General features: G+C 48.1%; 1 protein-coding gene across 1 annotated transcript; it reads left to right on the top strand.

The window, feature by feature from the left end:
• The first annotated feature begins 1,403 nt into the window (after positions 1-1,403).
• MYO1A (myosin IA) lies at positions 1,404-24,933 on the top strand. The gene is made up of 28 exons (XM_090273438.1): positions 1,404-1,469; positions 3,239-3,372; positions 3,478-3,593; positions 3,835-3,929; positions 4,128-4,232; positions 4,445-4,491; positions 4,651-4,714; positions 4,920-5,018; positions 6,951-7,054; positions 7,181-7,328; positions 7,815-7,933; positions 8,013-8,099; positions 10,351-10,416; positions 10,573-10,677; positions 12,639-12,701; positions 12,879-13,079; positions 13,251-13,477; positions 13,836-14,036; positions 14,215-14,308; positions 14,785-14,934; positions 15,044-15,112; positions 15,524-15,598; positions 21,185-21,319; positions 23,093-23,199; positions 23,589-23,721; positions 23,833-23,985; positions 24,166-24,293; positions 24,578-24,933. Exons 2-28 carry the CDS (start codon positions 3,259-3,261, stop codon positions 24,702-24,704), a joined length of 3,132 nt encoding a protein of 1,043 aa, XP_090129564.1. The 5' UTR covers positions 1,404-1,469; positions 3,239-3,258; the 3' UTR covers positions 24,705-24,933.

Genomic DNA, 24,933 nt, shown 5'->3' with positions numbered 1-24,933 from the left:
GCTTCTCTGCAGGTCTGCTCATCTGTTTCCTCCACTGTAACGTAGGGGAACTTTATAGTCATTTTTATCTCTGACACTGTGATACTGCTCTACGTTTTCACCTCTCCATATATATATATATATATATATATATATATATATATATATATATATATATATAATATATTCAATAAATTATGAAAGGGAAGGTTGATAATGGAACTGCTGATGGGCCAGGCTTCTGCAGAGTGCTTCTGCGAAGCAATTGTGTTTGGACCTTGAACCAAGCATCTGTGACTGCAAGTTGGATAATCAAGTCTGTCTTCAGCTAAGTGTCTGTAATTACCTAATTTTCTCTTTGTGCATGTGTGAGAAGGAGAATGGTGGGCAGAGGGAGCCTGCTGTTCAGGAATTTTCCTGGGTGGGTGATGGGGTACCCTGGAAAGTTGGATTTTGTAAGCTTCTTACCTATTGGAGGCAGATATTTCCAGCTGGGCTAGTGCCCAGGAAAGTATCTCAGGGTCTTAGTATCCTAGCACAGAAGGATTAAAATTAGAAATACCAGGACTTGGGCTAGAACCTGTGGCTGATTTAGGCTTAGGAAGCTGCATTCTGTTCCTGGTTCTGCCATATACTGTCTGTGGAACTATGGGCACATATGTAATCACTCTGGGGCTCGGTGTTTCCCTTTAATTTTCTTTTTTAATGGAGTATCTGTACTGCCTCCTTCACAGGGTGGTGTAATTCAATGTGGTGATACAGGGGGGCGTTCAATGAAACATATCTATACAAATGTCAGGTGTTAGTACTAACTAGTTTTAGATGTGTATAATGGGGTTTGAGTCATGGTGGGGGAAGTGGAAAGAAATTAGGAGATTTTGTCTGCTTAGTTTCTCAAGTAACATCATTGACACCCTCTGACTTTCAATAAGATAGGAAGGGTAGGTTTGAGGGAAGTACTGATTCTTTGTTAGGAAGACACCCAAGCCTACCCTCCTCCTTGACAAATTCTTGACTTTTTGGAAAAGCTTGTCCTTGGTTATAAATCCCTCCCATTTCCAAATTCTGGGGACAATGGCATAAGAACTCTACTTGCTGCTCCGCTAAGGCCAGTCAGATGCCCTTTCCTACCTAGAAGCACTTGTGACCATCTCCCTTCTGGGCTTCAGGCCTGTGAAGGGTTAAGTGAGCCACACCCTCCAGAGGAACAGCCTCGGACTTTGTGCTGAGCAGCCAGCTCTGGCTTCTGGCTGGACTGACACAGAGAGCCCTTGCTGGAGGAGGCAGCGCAGAGGAAGGTCAGAAGAGTGGACACTGGCAGAAGGAGGGCAGCCTCTTTCCTGGTCTCCTGACACCATGGACAGCTCCTGTTAACAACGGAGCCTCTCCACCGTTGGGGCCGGGCATCCCATGCCCCCTTCCTGTCAAATTGGGGTTTCATACACCGTTCTCCAAGGGACAGTGAAGTTACATCCTATTTCCAGTGTTGGGTGAGTCTAGCCTTGACCTGTCATTACTCCTGTGTACATCCTGGGGTACCCATCTAGGGGCTGCTTCCTTTACCCCTTTCCTACCTCCAACCAGTCATATTTCCGCTACCCTCAAATCCAAACTCAAAGAAGATGCCTCCTCCCAGCCCTGCTTCTGCTTTTCACCCTTCCCTGCCAAGTTACTTAACAACTTAACTTATAAACCTGGAAAATCTGGGATAAAAATAGTACTGACTTTATGGGGATGTTTTAAGTATTGAATGAATATATGTAAAGTGTTCAGAGCCCTACTGGGCCTATGGTAATCACTACATGATTGCTAGAGACTGCTATTATCAGTGTTTTTATCGCTCCCTTCATTGTGTCCTTCCAGGAAGTGACAAGTGCTTTATTTCCCTGGAGCTTGGGGAAAGCAGAATGAAGGGGGAAGGCGGCTTGTGTTCCTTGCTCCACCTTCCATTCCTGCTTCCTCCCCCTCCCCCGTGTAGGTTCAGTGACACAGGAGAGGAGGTGGATGTGGCTCTTTAATCCCTGTAGGGAGTGGCATTGACCATTGTACTAATAATTCTGTCCTGTACCAGGCCACCCCGCCTACTCGCCTACTTGGTCCCACAGGAAAAACTAAGGAGGGCTGGGCTTCCTCCCTAGGGAACACCTGCTATGTGCCCACTGTGTGGGGCCGAGGAAGTAGGCCGAGGCTCCTTGGTTCTCCAGCTCTGCTCCTCCTTGCTTATTCCCATCAGCTACGAAAAAGCTGAGTGTGTCCCTTTGGGGCAAAGTCTAGGCCAGGTTATAGGAATTCATGTAAAGGCTGGAAATAGAAAAATAAGAGACAGGTGTAGGCATGGCCAGAGGTCCTGACAGCTGCTTGTTCATTGGGGAAATAAAGCTTACTTATTGAGTTTCTTTAGGGCATTCCAATCTTATGGAGGAACTCCCGCCTCTGTCCTCAAACTCATTAACTCGTCTGGTCCTCATTTAAAAAATGACTCTCACTGTAGCAAGGAGAGGGGAGGAGAGACTTTTGGAAGAACTTTTGAAGTGGACATGAGTGGGTTGGGTGACTGAAATAGGGACTGTGGGAGGTAAGAATTGAGAAGGACTGGGGACAATGGCCAGAGGATCTAGACCTTGGCAGGGTGTCACTGCAGGAGGGAGAGCTTTTCTTTTTTTTTTTTTTTTGTTTATTTATTTATTTTTAGAGAGAGAGGAAAGGAGAAAGAGAGGGAGAGAAACATCACTGTGTGGTTGCCTCTCACTCGCGCCCCCAACTGGGGACCTGACATGCAACCTAGTCATGTGCCCTGACTGGGAATCGAACTAGTGGACACTTGGTTCACAGGCCAACACTCAATCCACTGAGCCATACCAGCCAGGGAGAGAGCTCTTGATGACTGGTTGTGGCACAAAGCTTCGCTTGTCCTGTCCTCCCCAACTCTCTCTCTTGCAAGCAGAACTGGGCTTCCTATGTTGCCTCCCTTACGCTGATGTTCAGGGCAGGTGGTCCTGTCCCATACCTGCCCTGTTCCCACCAACCTTGACCCAGGGGACAGAGGCTTCTCCCACCTCCTGCCAAGTTTTCTGCAGCCCCCCACAGTTACCCTGGGCTAGTCCAGAGGCCTCTGCTATGTCAGGGGCTCTCTCTGAGGCCGGACCTGGTGGGGGCTGGGGGTGGAGAAAAGACTCTCTTAGGCCCTTCTGCCTTCCTCCTTTGTTACTTGTCTCTGAAGCTGAGCAGACATCAGCAAACTGCCCCCACTTACTCCCAGGATCCATAGGCCCTCTGGACATGGCTCTCCTGGAAAGTTCGGTAGGGGTGGAGGACCTTGTACTCCTAGAACCCCTGGACGAAGAGTCTCTACTCAAGAACCTCCAGCTGCGCTATGAAAACAAAGAGATTTATGTGAGTTTATATGGGTGACCCTGACTGTGGGTTCGTGGCTAAAGACTTCACATACTCCCACTCCCCCAACACCCTCATTTCCTTCACCTTCTTCCCTGGCTCCAGACCTACATTGGGAACGTGTTGGTTTCAGTGAATCCCTACCAACAGCTGCCCATCTATGGCCCAGAGTTTGTTGACAAATACCGGGACTATACCTTCTATGAGCTGAAGCCCCATATGTGAGTAGAGAAGGGGACTAGGGGAAGGTGATGGATGTTCCTGATGATGAGACTTCCTAATTTCTTCCTTTCCTTTCTCCTGAAGGAGGTTCTCCAGCTGCCCCTTCCTCCCCTGGCCCTCTGGGGGCCCCTTCCTAGGCCTGTCACTTGCCTCAGAATTGGAGGGTGGATGACTTTGGATGCTGGGGATTGAGAGAAAGACTGGTCCCACATTAGTTATTACCCACTTGCTCCCCACCAGCTATGCACTGGCAAATGTGGCATATCAGTCACTGAGGTTCCGGGACCAAGACCAGTGTATCCTCATCACGGGCGAGAGTGGATCTGGGAAGACAGGTGAGGCCCCTGGCTGGGAACCACGCACCACTGGAACTACCCCCTCAGGAACTACCCCCCTGTCTCTTTCCAAGCCATGCCTAGTCCTGCCCCTCTCCCACCTCTTGGTTTTTCTGACTCTGAAGGGCCTGAGGTGCTGGAATGAGGGAAGTTAAGGAGGGTAACGTGGGGATCCATGTGAGGGTTTCTCTTGCACAGAGGCTAGTAAGCTGGTGATGTCTTACGTGGCAGCCGTCTGTGGGAAAGGGGAGCAGGTGAACTCTGTGAAGGAGCAACTGCTTCAGTCAAACCCAGTACTGGAGGGTGAGAATTCCAGGCTCTGGCCTGAACCCCCACCCTGTCACCCCCAGAGTCACTCGGCCCTAGACCTTCTTCCCCATTGTTCCAAACTACTGTTCCCATTCAGCCTGAAAAATCTGAGTTGGTACAATGACCAAAAGACCATCCTCCTTTTCCTTCTCGGGGTCCCTCTTCTCCCCTCAGACACCTCACTGCCCCTCTCCTCATCTCCGCAGCTTTTGGCAACGCCAAGACCATTCGCAACAACAACTCCTCTCGATTTGTGAGTAACCACCTCTCTCCCTAGTTGGGGAGGGGAGGGTGTGGGGACTCGAGAGGGAGGAATGTGCCACTGACCCTTCCTGGGCAGGGTGATGACAAGAGGAGGAAGCAAAGTCTCTCTCTCTCTCTCTCTCTCTCTCTCTCTCTCTGGTCTCTGAAGGGAAAATACATGGATATTGAGTTTGACTTCAAGGGATCCCCCCTTGGTGGCGTCATCACAAACTGTACGTGTCTCCCCATTCCGCTTACCGCCTCTCTCTTCCGCCGGCCCCACAGTGTCCCTTTCTGCTAATCTGCTACTGTAGGTGGGAGGAATATTAGACTGCCAGGCTTCCCAACCACTAGGAACACCAGGGACGAGGGCAGAATTAGAGGGAAGCGAAGGTATCTCCCAGACCATCAGGATGTTATTTTCTATTTCTCTGCCAGACCTTCTTGAGAAATCCCGAGTGGTGAAGCAGCTCAAAGGAGAAAGGAACTTCCACATCTTCTATCAGCTACTGGCTGGAGCAGATGCACAGCTCCTGAGTATGTGCCTGCCCCAGACATCCCTGGCCGCCCCTCAGTCCCCTCTGGGCCTCGAAGCCTCGTTCACAGAGCCCCTCCTGTTTCTTTTTCCTGCATTCCTCACCTCAACCTCCTCCGCCATTGTTGGGAACAAATCCCGGGACCTCTGTGTTCTCTTCCTTTGCTGTGGTTTTATTACTAGGAATAAGCTTTCTTGCCTCTTCACTGCTCATATTCCTCTGTCCTGCCTGGGTTCCTCTTTCCCTGAGCAGGCTTCAAAAATGGAACACTCATTTCCATCTACCATCCTTTTCTACCTTCAACTAAAGGGATTTTATTGATAGTTCAGCAGGAAATTAAGCAGGATGTTGCAAGTGTTCTAGGACTTATGATGAGCTTTAGTTGAAGTTGTCCTGGGTCTGCATCTGCCTTGCCCAGGAGCCTGTCTTTGAGTTCCTCTTCTTGGATCTATGCAGGTTCCATTCATTCATTCATCAAATGTCTCGTGAGCATTTGCTCTGATTGAACACTAAGGATACAGAGTTGAGTAGGGCATCCTGTCCCTGAAAAACTTACAGTCTCCTAGGGACGGCAGATGTATGAACAGATCCACTGCAATCAATGTGACCAGTGTCAACAGGCCTGTGCAGATGGCTCTAGGAGCATGGGGCACGCTGCCTTGTCCTGGAGAAGAACCCATCCCAGCTTGAATGCTGTACTGGCCTGAGGCAGCTCTGGGTGGGCATCACTACAGGGTGTGGTGAGACTGACGGCCCTGTCAGAGTTTGCCTCCCAGCCCCCCGTCCAGCTGTCAGCACTGTGGGTAACTGGCCCCTGAGGACCTGTCCCTTTAGTTTCTGGTTATTCTGTACAGGATTTGTGTCTTCTTTCCCTCTGGCAGATCTCTATGGTTCAGGAGCCCTCACAAGTCTCATCCTCTCTCCTGGCTTAATAGTCTTGGTTGTGTTCAGTTTGTGTGAATCATAGGCACTCGTGTCTTGTTCTGGCTGATTCTGTCACTCACTGGTTTAAGTTGAGTCCAGGCAGAGCCTCCATGGTGTCCTCATCTCAGGGCCTTTCTGACTCATTTTCTGTTTCAACGTCCCTCTTCAGCAAGCTTCGGTTCCAAAGTTGTGTCTTGGGAGAAGCTGCCATTAAATTCTAGTTTGAGAGATACATACTGAATCTCAGATCATTTGAATAGCAGATCGTTGGTATCCCCAAAGCTCCATGATTAACCTGCTCCTTCCCATCTCAGGTAAACAACTTTGGTCATTCCCTTGATTCACTTACTTAAAAGAAAAAACTACCTGCATGTCAGCCAGGTATACAGAACATGAAAATGAAAAACACAGTCCCAACACACAAGTTGTTCATCTGTGTGAGGGGGAGAAAAAAGCAAAACCTAGCCCATGTGATAGGAGCTGGGAGAGATTCACTGTGGGGCAACACCAGAGAAAACCTTCCAGAAGAGGGACCAGGGTTAGGGGGCATAGTACCTGCTACTTTGTCAGTGCTTAGTGAACAAACAGTGAACATACCAACAAGGGTGAGGGGTTAAGCCGGGGGAGGGTGCGAGATACCTTCCTCCTTACCTTCCTCCTTCAGTGTCACTGAGACCAGAGTGGTATGGAGGGTTTGTTTATTTGTTTGTTTGTTTTCATTATTAAGAACCCCGAGGGTGGGGACAAGAGTAAAAGGAAGCTTTTCTTTCATAAAAGTTGGGAGATATCCCCAATAATTATGAACACCTAAACCCTAAATACCACTTAAAATTTTAGTCTATTATAGGAATTAATGATTCCAAAACACAGGAAGCATGGGAAGAAACTAAAACAAAAGTGGCTTTTTTGAATAAGTGATTGAACCAACCTAGGGCAAGGGCTGTGAGGGTCCAGGCTGGTGGGCCCTAGAGAGCCCGTACACTAACCCTCTCCCCACTGGCCCTCCCAGAGGCTCTGAAGCTTGAGCGGAATACAAGTGGCTATGCCTATCTGAATGGGGAAGTATCCATAGTGGACGGCATGGACGATGCCTCCAACTTCAAGGCTGTGCAGGTGGGTGCCCAGGGTGCTATACGCTTGGGCCCTTAGGCCATTCCCTGAGCCCAGGCTCTGGCTTGGAGAAGGGAGGCATTGGACTGGCACCACAGTTCAGCTTCTGATGTCTGCTTTTTCCCTAAGAGTGCAATGGCGGTGATTGGGTTCTCAGAGGAGGAGATTCGATGGGTGCTAGAGGTGACGGCCGTGGTGCTGAAGCTGGGGAACGTGGAGCTGTCAGACGAGTTCCGGGCCAATGGGATGTCAGCAAGTGGCATCTGTGATGGGAGAGGTCTGCAGCCTCCTGCTGAAGTCCCTGCCTGGCTCCCTGAATCTCCTGCTGTCCTTCCATCGTCTGTAGCATCATTAACTTCACTCTGATTTAGTTCTACTCAGCCTGCTCCTGAGTTCTTCCTCAAACATACTCACTGAGAACTCCCAGTAAGGCATATTGGAATGAGGTTTTGAAGTTTGATAGATGTAGATTCTGAGACCTTTCTGAGTCTCAGTTGATTTTTGCAAAATGGAGACAATTACACCTGTTTCAGTAGAGTCTCAAAGTAGATAATGCATACAAATTTCCCACATCTCCCTTTCCTCCTCCTCCTCCTCCTCCTCCCCAGACCATCTTCAGGGCCATGTTCTGAATGGGCTGCAAGGGCTTCTCCAGCAAGACTCAGGGATACCAGGCCCCCAGCAACTTCGCTTATCACCCCTTCCTCCCTCCCCTGGGAGAAAGCCCTCTCTCAGACCCTGTTGTATTTCCTCATCACCTCAGGTATTCAGGAGATTGGGAAAATTGTGGGTTTGAATTCAGAGGAACTAGAGAGAGCTTTGTGCTCAAGAACCATGAAAACTGCTAAAGAAAATGTGGTCACCGCACTGAGTGTCATTCAGGTAAGTGGCCCTATGGAAGGGGCTGATTCTGAGTCTGTTCTGTGGCTGCCACACTAACCAGCTTGGCCCTGCCCTGTAGGCTCAGTATGCTCGGGACGCTCTGGCTAAGAACGTCTATAGCCGCCTCTTCAACTGGATTGTGAATCGGATCAATGAGAGTATCAAGGTGAGAGATCGCCCTCCTTCATCAGTGCTGTCTGGCCTGCCTCCCTTCCCTTCCCTGGTCACCAGCCGCATGTCTTGGGTTCTGAGATGAATAGAGTTAGGACAGTGAGTAGTGTACAGTTTTTTCCAAGTGTGTTGTGGAAAAATTACTGGTTTTTGAGTTTGACTACCTGGATAGGCTACCTACCAGCCATGTAGCCATTCAATTTCACAAAGATTTTGAGCCTCAGTTTCCTGACTTGGAAGATGGGACATTAATGCCTACCTGCTTTACAGGTTTAGTGAGGATCAGATAAAGTTATGCACATGGTTACCCTATAAGCAACAATTGTACTCCTAGGTATATATCCAAGCAAATTGAAAACAGATATATATAAATGTTCAAAGAGACATTATTCTTAATAGCCAAAATGTGGGAATAACCCCAAGGCCCATCAACTGATGAATGGATAAATGTGGTATATTCATATACAATGGGGTATTATTTGGCCATAAAAAGGAGTAAAATACTGATTACATACTCAACGTAGATGAATCTTGAAAACATCTTGAGTACAAGAAGCCAGACACAAAAGGCCACATTTTGTGTGACTTTCTTTATATGAAATTTCCAGACTAGGCAAATCCTTAGACATAGGAAGTAGATCAGTGGTTACAAGGGGCTGGGGAAGGGGAATGGGAGTAACTGCTAATGGATATGGGTACAAGATTTCTTTTGGGAAGATGATGCAAATGCTTATCATTAGGTAGTGGTGATGGTTTTACACCTTCTGAATACACTTTAAAAGCCCACTGAATGGTATACCTTTAAAGGGTAAATTTTCTGATATGAATTAGATCAAAATAGAGCTCTTACAAAAAAAGTAAGTACATGAAAATGCTGTCAATTTATGAGCTATTACTGGAAAGCATGGAGTAAAATGGGATTTGAGATTGGAATCGCAAGTTGACAGGTCCGGTCTGCAGCCGGGGGTGCTCCCCAGGTGCTTCTTGCCTCCTCTTAAATATGGGTGTCTGTGCTCACCGCCGTCCTGCAGCCATCGCTGCTGCTGCCACCACCAGCACAGCATGACCTCTCCACCCCAGATTTTCTCCTCCTACCTGTCTGGATAAGCACCGCTTCTTTATATCTTTATACGTTGGACTTCCATGTAGCTTTATTTTCTGGAACTTCTGGTTATTTCTGGTTTTGCGGTAGTTGTGTTCCTTCTTAGTTATGGAGGGAGACGGAGCGTGTCAGTCTAGGCCTCCATCTTGGTCAGAAGTCCTGGAATTGCCTTTTGATCCAGCAAGTCCATTGCTGGGATTATGCCCGAAGAATCCTGAAACACGAATTCAAAAGAACCTATGCACCCCTATGTTCATAGCAGCGCTGTTTACAATAGCCAAGTGCTGCAAACAGCCTAAGTGCCCATCTATAGATGAATGGGTTAAAAAACTGTGGTACATCCACACAATGGAATACTACGCAGCAGAAAGAAAGAACTCCTGCCATTTGCAACAACATGAATAGAACTTGAGAGCTTTATGCTTAGCGAAGTAAGACAGGCAGCAAAAGACAAATACCATGTGATATCAACTAATACAGAAACCTAATGAACAAAATAAACAAATGAACAAAATATAACCAGAGGCATGTAAACAAGGAGCAGACTGACAGTGACCAGTGGGGAGTGGAGATGGGAGAAGGGGGGAAAGAAGGGAAAGGGTCTAGTCAAGGAACTACTATAAATGACCCATGGACATGGACAACAGGGTGGGGATTGACTGTGGGAGAAGGCGTGGGTGGAATGGGGGGAAGCAATGAGGGAAAAGTGGGACAACTGTAAAAAAAAATAAAAAAGGGATTTGAATCTAGGTTTGGTAAATGCTTAGCCCTTTTGAAACTTGATTTTTTCTTCTGTAAAGTGGGAATAATCACACCTTATAGGGTTATGATATGATTAGTGAAATAAGAACCTAGAATTTTTGGTAAAATGCTCAGCAAATATGAGAGATGGTTATTTTCCTGAGAGGATTTTAATGTCATTTTACCTCACACCATGGGAGCACCATTCTGGAATCTATTTCCCTCTTCATTTTCCTCCTTTTTTCCCTCTTTGCTTGTCCTCCAGCGTATAGAAGAGGAAGGAGAATAGAATCACAATTCCTTTACAGTTTGGTCAGGCTCACCCGAGTTCTGTCTGCCCCTTGCTCCCATCACAGCCCCCACAGAGGGCTTGTCCTCAGGTTTATCTTTTCCTCCTCTTCAGGTGGGCACTGGGGAGAAGAAGAAGGTAATGGGGGTCCTGGATATCTATGGCTTTGAAATATTAGAGGTAAGAGAACTTCGCCCAAACACAGTACTCTGCTTCCCTAGGGTTAGGGGAAATTGGATTCAAAGTGAGGTAAAAGAGATGGGAGGTAGGGCTGAGAGGAAGGACGCATCGTGGGTGGAGCTGGTTTCTCTCTTTAACCTGTGTACCTTCCCTTAGGACAACAGCTTTGAGCAATTTGTGATCAACTATTGCAATGAGAAGCTACAGCAGGTGTTCATAGAGATAACACTGAAAGAGGAGCAAGAGGAATATAAGAGAGAGGTAAACTAAGCCTTCTCCCTACTTTTCTCTTAAATGACTTCTAGGCACATGCCAGATCTTTTTCTCCTTGATCACAATTTCCTCCCAGACAGTAAGTTTCCTCTGCACAGCTGAACATTCCAGCATTACGAAGAAGCCCCAGTATTCTGCTCTCCATCCCCCCAGTTCGCTATCCTCCCACTCCAGGCCAGGCAAGGAAGGGGGCAGATTGATAGGAGGATGTGGGGGTGGACTGGGGGGGGGGAGTTATGACAAGAGTGAAGTGACAGCTGTGCTTGGCCTATGGCATACTGTGTGCCACATTTAGAAGGGACGTTTCTTCTGGGCTTGGCACCCTACCACGTCCCTTTCTGTGCTCTTCTCTAACCCTCAGAATCCTTGTCTCCTCCAGGCCCTGGCTGATGTCTCCTTCCCCTCTTGTAGCACCCTGATTCCAGATTTCCTCACCAGAAGTGCCCCATGGCTCAGAATCTCCACACTTCTTCCCCTGTTCTGAGCAAAGCCCTGTGCTCTGTGGCTAGGTGTTGGGACAGCTCTCTGATTGAGCCAACCCACTCCAAAGTGTGAATGGCTGAGTCTCACTCATCAAAGCCCTCCCAGGCGTGCTCCCTGTGAGCGCTCAGCTATCTGTTATGGCAGAATTTTAGGCAACATGGTAACAATGTGTGAAGAAGTTTTAAAAGTATTTTGCATGTTTTTATTTAAAAATTTTAAATGATCAAATAGATAATATATTCCCATGCTTCAAAATTCAGAAAGCTTAAAAAGGTGTGTAAAAAAAGGTCTCTCTCTCACCCCTTCCCCAGTTTCCTCCATCTCCTCCTCCCCCATCCAGAGGCACCTAAAGCGGGCCTCCTTCCAGAGGTCTTTGATGTGTAATCAAACAAGTCTGTAAATATATTTTCCCACAAAATTTATTCAAGTAGCAGTGAATATACTCTCTTCTATACCTTGCTTTCATAAGTTAACAAGAGATCTTTCTATATCAGTATATAAAGATACTTTTTTACAGTTACATAGGATTATAAGAATATCAATTCATTTAATTAGCCAGGGAAGGCATTTTTGGAATGAAGTGGGAGGGTGAGTTAATTCCACTCTGCATTCCCTTAAGACCTGTTGGGAAGGAGGGAGAAAAAGGCTTGTGTTCCCCAGTCACACCTGGAAATGGCCTGAACTGCACAGTCTTGCCCTTGGGTAGGGATCAGAAGCTCTCCTGACTGCAGGGCTGCTGCCCAGCAAATCCCTAAAGCAGAGCAAGATTGTCTTTGGATTTTCTGCTTCTGTACTATTTTTTTTTTTTAAGTATACAGTCCTGAAGTAACATATAGATCAGTGGCTCAACTGTGGTCCTGAATCAGCAGCCCCCTGCGAACATGTTCAAATGCAAATCCCCAGGCCCCATCCCAGACCTGTTGTATCAGAAACTTGGGGGGCAGGGGCAGCAATCTGTGGCTTTAACAAGCCATCCAGGTACTTGTGATGCACATTGGATACTGAGAATCACTGAAGCAGGTCTTTGAAGATGTATCTAATTAGATGTGTTGTTTGATGCTAAACTCACGTGCTTTTGTTCTGTAGTTTGTTGCCAGAGCTGTGTGGCCATTTGATCTTCCACATACTTGAGGATCCTTCCCCACCCCCAGAGGGGGGTAATCCCTACCCCAATCTTCACCCAGTATCTTACACTTCCCTCTATCCTGAGGCACCTACAGGTCTCTACATTGACTCCCCCTCACTGCTGCTCTGGCTCTTCCCATGTGTATCTACCTGCACGACAAATTCTCCATCAATCTTGGAGGAATGGGGATGTAAATAGAAACCACACCAAGGACCCCTCTGAGCCATAGGGCTTTCTGATGGTCTTTTGTGGGATGGATGAAAGGGGGCCTGGATCTGGTGGTCTTTGAAAACTTGTCTTGGACCTGCTCCCTGTAATTTTTCATGTCTCCCCTTGCCAGGGCATACCATGGGAAAAAGTGGACTACTTTGATAATGGCATTATCTGTAACCTTATTGAGCATGTGAGTTATCCTTCTCTTATCTTTGAGACCTCCAACATCCTTCCCCTGCCTTTCTCATCCCCTTCCTCTCACTCTACTTGGTAAGGATGCTAAAGAGGGCAAAGGATGAGGGGGCAGAAGATTGGGACATCTTGGAGCACCAGGTCTAGGCTGAGCTGATCTTGTTTCCCTGGCCAGAATCAGCGAGGCATCCTGGCCATGCTGGATGAGGAGTGCCTGCGGCCTGGGGTGGTCAGCGATTCCACCTTCCTAGCGAAGCTGAACCACCTCTATTCCAAGCATGGTTACTATGAGAGCAAAGTCACCCAGAACGCCCAGCGCCAGTATGACCACACCATGGGCCCCTGCTGCTTTCGCATCTGCCACTATGCGGGCAAGGTGATATGGCAGGGCGGGAGGGTCAAGATTAGGGCCTGAGCACAGGCTGAAGGCAATGGGGGAGGAATTGGGGAGGAGATGACAACTAAGAATACTTCACAAAGAGACTGGGAGGGCCAAGTTCTGGGACAAGGTCATGTGCTCTCCAGACCAATAGCTGTTGCTCTACAGGTGACATATAACGTGAACAGCTTCATTGACAAGAATAATGACCTACTCTTCCGGGACTTGTCCCAGGCCATGTGGAAGGCCCAGCACCCCCTCCTTCGGTCCTTGTTCCCTGAGGGTGATCCTAAGCAGGCATCTCTCAAACGCCCCCCAACTGCTGGGGCCCAGTTTAAGAGTTCTGTGGCCATACTCATGAAGAACCTATATTCCAAGAGCCCCAACTACATCAGGTGACGTACTGGCTACACACAAGAATGTGCTACATATGTGATAGTATGTGCATAGTCCATGTAATGTGGAATATGTTCGTAATGGAGGGGTTTGTCTCTGGAATAAGGATATCTGAGGCCCTTTCCTCATGGCAAATATAGCCAGGTGAGTCACTGAGGATCTTGTAGCAGGGAGAGCATCCGATTTGGGTGTGGGCCATACCATAGTGATTGAAACTGGAAAGGCAAGTGTGTCTGCTTCCTTTGAAACTTTGCACCTAAGGGGAATGTGTGCAAAACTGGGGTATAGAGACCAGGATGGGTTATGCTGGCAAAGGTGAAGTTCCTGAAGCCTGTACCTTGCCCTGCCTCCCACCAGGTGTATAAAGCCCAATGAACATCAGCTGCGAGGTCAGTTCTCCCGGGAACTGGTGGCAACTCAGGCTCGGTACCTGGGACTGCTAGAGAATGTGCGGGTGCGTCGGGCAGGTTATGCCTTCCGCCAGGGGTACAAGCCCTTCCTGGAGAGGTACCGGTTGCTGAGCCGGAGCACTTGGCCTCGCTGGAATGGGGGAGACCGGTAAGACTCAGTGGGAGCAGAGAAGGCCAATGCAGGGAACATCTGGGGCGGAACAGACTCTGACGCCTTCTTGTTCAAGCCTCGAACTCTTCTCTCAGGGAGAAAGGGATTAGGGGAGAGGTGGAGAGGACCCTCTCCTGGGCTTCCCCTCAGCAGCAGTCCCTGTTTGCTCTTGTAGGGAGGGGGTTGAGAAGATCCTGGGGGAGCTGAGCGTGTCCTCAGAGGAGGTGACCTTTGGGAAGACAAAGATCTTCATCAAAAGTCCCAAGACTGTGAGTTGGAAAGTACACTTGTATTTGGTGAGGGTGGCAGGTGGAGAATGGGAGAGCTCATCTGAGGAAGAGGCTGGGTGGGAAAGGCAGTTATCTATAGAAGGGAATGGATAGAGGATGAGGAGGTGTCTCTGCAGAGACTGAATCCTTGGGTTTCCACCCTACCCCGAGAGCCCTGGGAGTCAAGGGTGCTTACATGGCCCCCTCTGAGAGTCTCCACTTGAAGGAGAACTCCTTGAGGGTCTGGGTGATGAACCACTCGTGTCTGAGTTTCCAAATTCCAGCACAGTGCCCGCTACAGAGTTAGAGTTCAGTAGCTGCTTGTTAAATGAATTAATAAATGACTGAACTAAGAAGCTAAAGGAGCGATCAAATGAAACACTGGCTGGGAAGCCTCTGGTGCTGTGGAGTACAGGAAGAGAGAGCGCTGTTTCCCTAGGCCAGCTTCTCTGTTCTACCCTTTCACCTCTCCACAGCTGTTCCACCTGGAAGAGCAGAGGCGCCTTAGAATCCAGCAGCTGGCCACACTCATACAGAAGATATACCGAGGCTGGCGCTGCCGCACCCACTACCAGCAGATGCGCAAGAGTCAGATCCTCATTTCGTCTTGGTTTCGGGGCAACATGGTACCAATTACCCCCATAGTCCCGTTCCATCATTCTAATAGGAGAGTGGGAAGTGGGAGAGGTGGTTCAGGAGGTGGAGTTTTTCTAACAGGCCCATTATTTTCTACAGCAAAAGAAACGCTATGGAAAGATAAAGGCATCAGTATTACTGCTCCAGGCCTTTGTGAGAGGGTGGAAGGTAATGGGAAAGGGGAGGTGGGGTTCTCCTTCCCACAAGTGGTTCCTTCTGCCGTATGGCTCCTTCTGGATTGTCCCAGCTGCTGGGGGGAAGGAGTAGCAGAAAGCAAGTCCTGACCGAACCCAGGACATACCTCTGTAATGGCACGTCTGTGTCTGGGTGTTTGTGAGTCTGTGTGTGTGTCTGTACGCTGGGAAGATCTGTGTATCTTCGTGGCTCTGCCTTCTGCCTTGAGTGTCCTGCTCATTCCCACTTTGTCTGACTTCATTCTCTGCAGCTATAGTCTTAGCTGTTTATCTTACTCTGTACTTTGTGTGGCTAAAAAAGTTAAGAATCTCTTCTAGATCTGTCTTCTGTCTTCTAGGTCTAACTGTCTTTTACTTTGGCTCGTTTCTTGTATGTCCCTGCCAGGCCCGCAAGGATTATCGAAAATACTTCCGGTCAGGCGCCGCTCTCACCTTGGCAGATTTCATCTACAGAAGCATAGTAAGTAGTGGGTGTTGAGGGTGGAAGCTGGGGGGTGAGGATGGAGGGACAGGTTTGATAGAGAAAGATGTGGGGTTTGAGAAGAGGTGACTCAAAGCTTTCTCCCCAAGAGCTTCCTTGACCTGCTTGCCTCAGGGCCCAGGGACAACATCAGAATACATCTGGGGTTGAGTGGACACTGTAGGCAACCTCGTGGTAGGAAGGGGTCCCAGCACACCCAAGAAGAGACAGGAGCTGGATGGTTCACAACAGTGAAAAAGCTGAGCTTCACTGAAAACCAGAGTGAGGACACATAGTGTTAACCCTTTGAGTGCCATGCAAAATTCAAAATTTGGATCAACATGAGAAAAAATTATATTAATATATAACCTGAGGTACAAAAAAACGAGAACAAAACATAAAATACGAATTATTCCATTGTTATTTACACTTCTAGCCATAGCAAAAGAGTTGCTGGGAGCAACGCTGGCGCTTTTGGGAAAATTTGTCAGCATCACTCACAGTGACACTGGCACTCAAAGGATTAACTAACACAAAATTCCCAGGTCCATTTTAGAGTTGGGGTGAAGGTGGAGGAATTATATTTTCCTCCTATCTCTTCTGAAACTGTAGCAGGCGTCGGGGCAGCCTTGCTCTGAGAAATCACCCAGAGACCACTGTGGGATTAGGCAAAGGGTTTATTGAGGGAAAAGGGGACAAAGCGGGGGAAGGGAAAAGGCAGCTCCCAAACCAACTCAAGGGCCCGTAGGAGCAAGGGCAATGGGAATTGGGGAATGGGGATTCCAGACTCCCAGTCCTTCTCGTGGGCCCGTAGGAGCCCCACCTGCACTTCTTTTTTTTTTTTTGCAAGATACGAAAATACTTTATTTTATTTTATTTTTTTAATAAATGACCACCTGCACTTCTGCAGGCACCTTTTTTATACCTGTCAACCACACATTTTGGTGAGGGTGAGTTTGCTTATCAACATATTCAGTAGATCGTTTATATCTGATTGCTCCCCCCTCCCCCCAGGTTAGTTAACATATGGGCTAGGTTCATTACCATTTCCCCAGGGAATGGTTTCAGTCCATCAGCATATCTTTTGGGAACTGCTAAATCCATCAGCATATCTTTGGGAATGGCTAAGTCCAGAGCCAGGTTGATTAGCATATACCAAAAGTCCAGGTGTGCATTCTAGCTGCCTCCATGTTCTGACAGCAGAAGTCTTTTATTAAGCCTCAGGAAGGATCTTACTTCTGGAGGACTGAGATCAGAGTGGGCAGGAAGAAGCCAGGACCAGGCCTAGGCATTCAAACTATGGGCAGTTTCCAGTGGGAGGAAAATGGGGACAGAGAAGGGTGATAGAGAAAGGGAAACCGGACAGGGAGGGAGCAGCACTTTCCAGTGAGACCTTGGGAAAGGCCAGAGGGTAGGAGGAAGATCGGGGGTGGGGATGGAGAGTGGGGGGTGTCTTAGACAGAGGGCTGGGGTAAATCGGAACTGCCCTCCACTGGTTTGAATTTTGATGATTGTTAGGACTCATACTAACTGTGCTCGTTCATACGTGAGACACCTTTGCTGGAGCTCTCTGTTGTGGGAGACGCTGGATCCCTGGGCCCAGCAGAGGAATGGGGGCTCAGCCTCTCCATTGCCTTCCTGAGCCTTCATGGGGCCCCCTCCCCCTTGCCACTGAAGCTCCATTTTACTGGCCTCTTCAGTTGTCTGGTCTCTCCTCAGGCCCCAGGGTTTCTGTCTTCTCAGAGTTCCTGCTCTCTTGCTGCAGAACTGCATTCCTGAGACCTGTCATCTGGTTTTGCTCTTATCTCATGACTTGCCCCTCTTCTACCTTGTTTTCCTTTTTGTTCTTTTATTTACTTACTTATTTATTTATCTTCTTCCACCTTTTCTTTCATCTGTGTATTATCAGGCACCTCCTGAATATCAGCTCAGGAGCTGTTGGGTTTAGATCAGTATTTCTCTAAGTCTTACCCCCTACAGAAGAGAGCATGCAGGGATTCACTAGGCATCCACTAGCCCATTCTTTCTGATTAGTCTATTTTGCACTTGCCTTGCCTATAACTAATACTAATCGTCGGCAGCCGTCCGTCTCGAGAGACGATGGTGTAGCTTCTTAAGAGTCTATCTGCACCGCCGAGAATGGCTGTGCAGTCCGACTCGGGAGTGACACGGTATCTGTCTCCTCCCGTGTTGAATCGACATCTTGCGAAGAGGCTGGAGTGTCCTCTCCAGTGAAGCTGAAGCTACAGAGCCTGGGCAGGGTGATATGGAGGGTCTGCTGTTGCCCATGCAGCAGACCCCCCCTCTCTTCGCAGCTGAAGGATCCAAGGGAAAGACGGAGTCAATACAGCTTGGCTTCAGGTGCGCCGCAGGAGTTGCCGGTGTTGACTACAACGTCAAACCGCCTTAGGGACTCCGGCTCCGGATTTTCTGTCGGGGTTTACTCCCTTAGCCTTTCCCCTGAAGAGGTATGCCGCAAGGCAGTGGAGGTTTTTTTGGAATCAGAGTTTTCCTTCTCTGATGTGCCCTCACTGGAAGATCGAACCAGCGACACTTAGCTCGCAGGCCGACGCTCAATCCACTGAGCCAAACCAGCCAGGGTGAACTAATACTAATACTAATACTAATACTATTATGTACCTACTATTTCTTGAACATTTACCTGTGCACTAAGCCCTTTACAGGCATTGACTGTAATCTAATGCAATCAACAACCCTCAGAGGTAGGCCATTTTACAGATAAGAAACTAAGTCCCAGAGAGGTTAAAGAGCTTGCTAGGAGCCCCACAGTAGGTAAATGGTAGGGCTGGGATACAAACTATTTGACTCCAGAGTTTTAACCACTGTGTAAAGCTGCCCGCCCCCCTCCCCCCAGTAGAGGCCTGGGCAACCCAGGCATACACAGCCTTGGGTAGACTTGGGGACAGGCGGGCTGCATAGGGAAATGCAGAACTTCCTAGATCTATAAAAAAACAATAAAAGAAAGAAAACCCTCAGAGGCTCCACATCAACTAGAACATGGGGGATTATGGGAGATGCTTAGGAATGTTTATTGAGTTAAATCAAACCAAACCAAGGACTAGAGACTTCAGGGTGATGAGACCATGCCCACTAGGTCTTTGTAGTGGAAACAAAGAGCTTGGATAGTTCCTGGAGCAATATATTGTGTGCTGTGCTTTTTTTCTATTTTAATTTTTTAAACCTAATGTCTTAGTAAGAAGTTCTTATAAAAACTCCCCAAATTTGGAAGTGCTCAAGATCAAGTCATTTTCTATACCTTCAATAGCTCTATCCCATAAACAAAAAGGATGCTGGGAACTCCCTGACATGTAAAGACTTATGTGTGCTGGTTCTAGATTGGGGAAGACTAAACAGATGCCACAGGTGAAGCTTGATTGGATTCTGGAACAGGAAAAATAAAAACAAGGCTAAAAAGGACATTTTTAGAAGTTTATAAAGGACTTCGGGAGAAATTTGAGTATGTTTTGCTGTTAGATGAGTGAATCTAATTAATTTTTAATTTTCTTAGGTGTAGTGATGGAATTATGATTGTGTAAGTGAATGTCCCAGTTTTTGGGAGATGTGTGCTTAAGTTTTAGGGGAAAATGTTAGAATGCCTGTAACATACTGTAGGGTGGTATGGCAGTGAAGATTTGTATATATGTGTGTATTTGTATGCACTTGTAAATATATGTGCATATGTTAAGAGAGAATGTGCAGATAGGGCAAGATGTTAACATTATCAATTAGTGAATTTAGGTGAGGGGTGTATGGTATACAGGTGTTCATTGTGATGTTTTCTTCAACTTTTAAGCAAGTTTAAATACTTTCAAAATAAGAAAGTAAATTGTATTAAGTTTTTTAAAATCAGATTATGTCACTCCTCCCCTTAAAACTCTCTGGTGGTGTGCTGTTGCACTCCTAATAAACATGGGTGTCCTTGCCACGGCCTACAGGGCCCTTCGAGATCCGTCCATGACCAGCCATCTCTCTGAGCTTCTCTCCTCTTACTCAATTTAGTTCACTCACACTGGCTTTCTTTCTGTTTCTGGAATATACCACCACTCATTCCTGTCTCAGGGCCTGCTTTTTTGCATCATAGTATATATAATTAAGCCCTGGCTGGTTTGGCTCAGTGGATTGAGCGTCGGTCTGCGAGCTAAGTGTCGCTGGTTCGATCTTCCAGTCAGGGCACATCAGAGAAGGAAAACTCTGACTCCAAAAAACCTCCGCTGCCTTGCGGCATACCTCTTCAGGGGAAAGGCTAAGGGAGTAAACCCCGACAGAAAATCCGGAGCCGGAGTCCCTAAGGCGGTTTGATGTTGTAGTCAACACCGGCAACTCCTGCGGCGCACCTGAAGCCAAGCTGTATTGACTCCGTCTTTCCCTTGGACCCTTCAGCTGCGAAGAGAGGGGGGGTCTGCTGCATGGGCAACAGCAGACCCTCCATATCACCCTGCCCAGGCTCTGTAGCTTCAGCTTCACTGGAGAGAACACTCCAGCGTCATCGTAAGATGTCGATTCAACACGGGAGGAGACAGATACCGTGTCACTCCCGAGTTGGACTGCACAGCCATTCTCGGCGGTGCAGATAGACTCATAAGAAGCTACACCATCGTCTCTCGAGACGGACGGCTGCCGACGATATATAATTAACTGGCATCTATTATATGTATTTATTTGCTGTGGGTAGTCTCCTTCCCCACCCCCAGTCGCATGTGACCTGGATGAGAATAAAGACTTTGCTGTGTTTATTGCTGTGTCTCCTTACCTAGAGCGGTGCCAGGCACAGAGCAGACACTCAGTAGATGCTGAATGGCAGGAAAACCTCAAGACCTGGGAGACTAACTCCCAAGGACTCACTGTCTAGAAAGGGATTTTTCCACAAATAACTGCAGTGCAAAAACAGAAGTATAGACAAAGTGCTAGGGGGGCTCCAAAGAAAGGAGAGGCCCCCTTTGAACTGCATCTGAAAGGATGGGCATAATCTGGGTTGGCAGGGTTGAGCTGAGAGCGGCACGAGCTACGGCTCAGAGTGGTAATACATGGGCTGGGCAAAGGGCAGGGCAAGGAGTCCTGCCTGGTTGGTGTGCCAGGCGCAGGCAGGGGACCCTGTGATGAGGTGGGGCTCTAAGGAAAAGACTCTGCATGTCAGGTGACGTGTTGGGCTTGACTGATTGGAAAGGAGGGAAGACTTTGTACCCGTCCGCTAGCTGGCACAGACAGTAGCAGCGAGCTGTAGGTAACAGTAAGCTGAGAGAATAGGAAGCTACAGGAGCAAAATATTGAGGCCGGTTTTCATATTGGTTCTCCCACCTCACTTCCCTGGGTAGCAGGTCTTGGCTTGGAACTAATCCTCTCTCCCTGCAAACTCCCATTCATGCTCTTCCTGCCCAGCCTCAAGCCTCCACTTCGTCCTGAAGGAGATCCGGGAGATGACAGCCTTCCATCTCCTCAGCTCCACTCGTTGCTTCTCACTCTGGGTGGCCTTCCTCCATTTAAGTGGCAGGATCTGGGTGTGAGTATGCCTGTTGCAGGGTCTGCCTTCTCATCATTGCACTCTCAATTCCCCCACTTCTAATCCAGGCACAGAAATTCCTACTGGGGCTGAAGAACAATTTGCCATCTGCCAAAGTCTTGGACAAAAAGTGGCCAGCTGCCCCTTACAGGTGCTTCAGCACAGCTAATCAGGAGCTGCAGCGGCTCTTCTACCAGTGGAAGGTGAGGGGGCCCACGCACCTCTCCTCTCACTTGTCTTTTTTTCCTCCTCCCTCTGGTTTTTCTGTTCCCCTCTCTTCAACTCTTTTTCTCTGTTTAAGACAAATTGTGGTAAAACATACATAACAGAATTTACCATTTTAACCATTTTGAAGTATACAGTTTGGTGGCATTGAGCACATTTACACTGTTGTGCAGTCATCACCATCATCCATCTCTGTACTTTTTTTGGTAATCCTCACCCAAGAATATGTGTACAGAGGAAGAGGAGAGAGAGAGAGAGAAAGAGAAAGAGAGATGGATGGATGTGAGAGAGAAACATCGATTGGTTGCCTTCTGTACCTGCCCCAACTAGGGACTGAACCAGAAAACTTTTGATGTGTGGGATGATGCTCCAACCAACTGAGACACCTGGCCACAGACATCACCATACTTTTTTCATCATCCCAAATGGAAACTCTGTACCCATTAAGTAATAATTCCCTGTTATTCCCACCCACAGCCTACTTTCTGTCTCTAAGAATTTGACCAGAATCATCAGCTTGCCGAAGGGGATACATATGTGAAATGCATCATTAGGTGAATTTTGTTGTGCGAACATCATACTATGCATTCACACAAACCTCGGTGGTATATCCTCCTACACACCTGGTTCTATGGTGCAGCCTATTGCTCCTAGGCTACAAGCTGGTACAGCATGTTGCCGTCCAAAACAACATGAGATTAAATCAAGCACAAGAGAAAATGATGCAATCAAGAGACTCAGTGGCCTGGCCAGGTGGCTCATCCAGTTGAGCATCTTCCCATGCAGCAAAAGGTGGTCAGTCTGATTCTTTGTCAGGGCACATACCTGGGTTGTGGGTTCGATCTCCAGTCAGGGCACGGTCAATGTTTCTCTCTCACATTGATGTTTCTCTCTCTCTCTCCCTCCCTTGCTCTCTCTCTAAAATCAATGAACATATCCTCAGGTAAGGATTAAAAGAGAGAGAAAGATGTAGTAAACAAACACAAGATGTATAAGGCTGCTGCTGGCATAATATGGGATGCTGTTTATAGCAAAGTTTTTTCTATAAGTAGAGTGCACTCTAAAACAATGATAAAAAATATAGTATAGTAAATATATAAACCAGTAACATAGTCATTTATTATCATTATCAGTATTATGTACATAATTGTATGTGCTGTGCTTTCATACTACTGTCACTGCAGTAGGTTTGATCATACCAGCATCACCACAAACACGTGAGCAATGTGTGTGCTACGATGTTACCACAGCTATGATGTCATTAGGTGATAGGAAGTTTTCAGCTCCATTATAACCTTATGGGACCACCATTGTACATGCAGTTTGTCATTGACTGAAATATTATGTGGCTCATAACTATATTTTAGTTACCTCATATAAGTGGAACCATACTATATTTGTCCTTTTGTGTCTGGCTTGTTTCACTTAGCACAATGTTCTTCTATTCAGGAAATACTTATTGAACACCTGTCTGTGACTGGGCCTTGTGCTGTGTGCTGGGCATACAGACCTCATGGAGCTCATATTTGATTGTTTCCACCCCCACCCCAGCACCCCTCAGTCCTCATCCTCCTCCCCAATGCTTCTCCAACCTCTGCCCTCTCTGAACTGTCTAGTGTCTGTCCTTTCCCTCTGTCTCTATTCTCTACTCCCTGTTCCTCTCCTTCCACTTCTCAGTGTTCTCCCCACCTCCCTTCCTGGCCCTGCCCTTTTCCTCCATGATCATAGCTTCTGCCCCAACCCACCCACAGTGCAAGAAATTCCGGGATCAACTGTCCCCAAAGCAGGTAGAGATCCTGCGGGAGAAGCTCTGTGCCAGCGAACTGTTCAAAGGCAAGAAGGCTGCATACCCCCAGAGGTGAGAGCCTCTCAGGCCCTGCCCAGTCAATTTCATCAAGAGCAAAGAGAATATTCTCCAGTTGGGATAGAGCAGTCGGTCCAAACTTCAGTGCATCCGAATCACCTAGCAAGCTCAGTAATGCCCAGATGGTTCCACTGCCCCCCCTCAGTTTCTGATTCAGCAGGTCTGGAGTGAGGCCCAAGAATTTGCCTTTCTGACAGGTTCCCAGGGGATAATGATGTTGGTCCTGGACCATGTTCTGAGAACCACTGAGACAGAGGATATGGTGGGGGATGCGGGAAGGGGCTTGCAGGACTAAGATGGGAACTCAGTCAGGGGAGGTGCAGGGCCCTGGAGGTCAGTGGTAAGGACTTTGTCTCCACTGCATACTTCTTGTGTGTCCTCAGTGTTCCCATTCCATTCCGTGGTGACTACATTGGGCTGCAAGGGAACCCCAAGCTGCAGAAGCTGAAGAGCAGGGAGGAAGGGCCTGTTCTGGTGGCAGATATTGTGAAGAAGGTCAATCGTGACAATGGCAAGGTGAAGGCCAGCATGCCTAGCTCCTCCCCACAGCCTGATCCCGGGCCCAGGCTGGCAGCTGGGTGGGGGGTTGATCCCACCTTTCCTCAATGTTTCCTGTTCTGTCCCTAGATTTCCTCTCGAATTCTCCTCCTGACCAAGGGGCATGTGATTCTCACAGACACCAAGAAGTCCCAGGCCAAAACTGTCATTGGGCTGGAAAGTGTGGCTGGGGTGTCAGTCTCCCCATTCAAGGATGGGCTTTTTGGCTTGCATCTGAGTGAGGTATCAGAGCTGGTTGGGGGCAGGGCCTCAGGCTGGAGAAGGTAGGGGGCATCCTGGGGCTGGGGAGGGCTGGAAGTGTGGGTACCAAACCTCTTCCTCTGGGTCTTTGATGTCTCTCAGGCTGCTCCTGAGGAGAAAAAAATGAATCCCTTCCCTGCTATTTTTTCCCCCTTTCCTAAGATATCATCAGTGGGTTCCAAGGGGGACTTCCTGTTGGTCAGCGAGCATGTGGTTGAACTGCTGACCAAAATGTACCGAGCTGTGCTGGATACCACGCAGAAGCAGCTTCCAGTCTCCGTGACTGATCGGTAAGGCCATGAGCAGGGCTGAGGGATGGACTGGGACAGATGACAAAGCTGTTGGTCATTGTGATGGGGAAAATTCATGCAGTCAGAAAGCGAAGCATATTGTGTTAGAGTAGGGCTTGGAGGAGCTTTGTAGTCTCCCCACCCAATTTCTCTGGAGTCTTGAGTCTTTTGCGGGGGGGTGGGGGGTTGTACTTGCCTCAGGAAGAGGAGGGGAAGCTGTCATGAAAATATGGGCATAGGGGATGAGGACACTAGCTTTGCCTTTCTGTCTGTTCTCCCTGCAGTTTCTCCGTGAGTTTCAAGGAGAGCAATGTGACTGTCAAGGTCATCCGGGGGCCTGGGGGTGATGAGAATGGCAAGCTAAGCTGCAAAAAAAAGGGGAGTCACAGCCTGGAAGTGACTGTCTCTTGAGGCGGTGGGGCCTAATGTAGAGATGGCAGTTTCTTCTTCCTGGACCAGCACCAGCCCTACCCACTCACCTTTGTGGGAGGATCCCGTGTCTCACCCCTCTGATCATGGCTGGTGCTTGGAGACCGAAGAGGACCTTTCTTCTCCCAAACCATCCCAGTCCTTTCTCTAAACTTAGCTTCCTCCTACCCTCAGCCTCTTTGCCCACTAATAAAACAAGTGACTTCCTGAA

Source organism: Furipterus horrens, unplaced genomic scaffold (assembly GCF_987537825.1).
Source record: "Furipterus horrens unplaced genomic scaffold, mFurHor1.1.pri manual_scaffold_4, whole genome shotgun sequence".
Taxonomy (NCBI): Eukaryota; Metazoa; Chordata; class Mammalia; order Chiroptera; family Furipteridae; genus Furipterus; species Furipterus horrens.
Note: the sequence above shows the minus strand (reverse complement) of the source record. Positions and strands in the feature narration are given on the sequence as shown.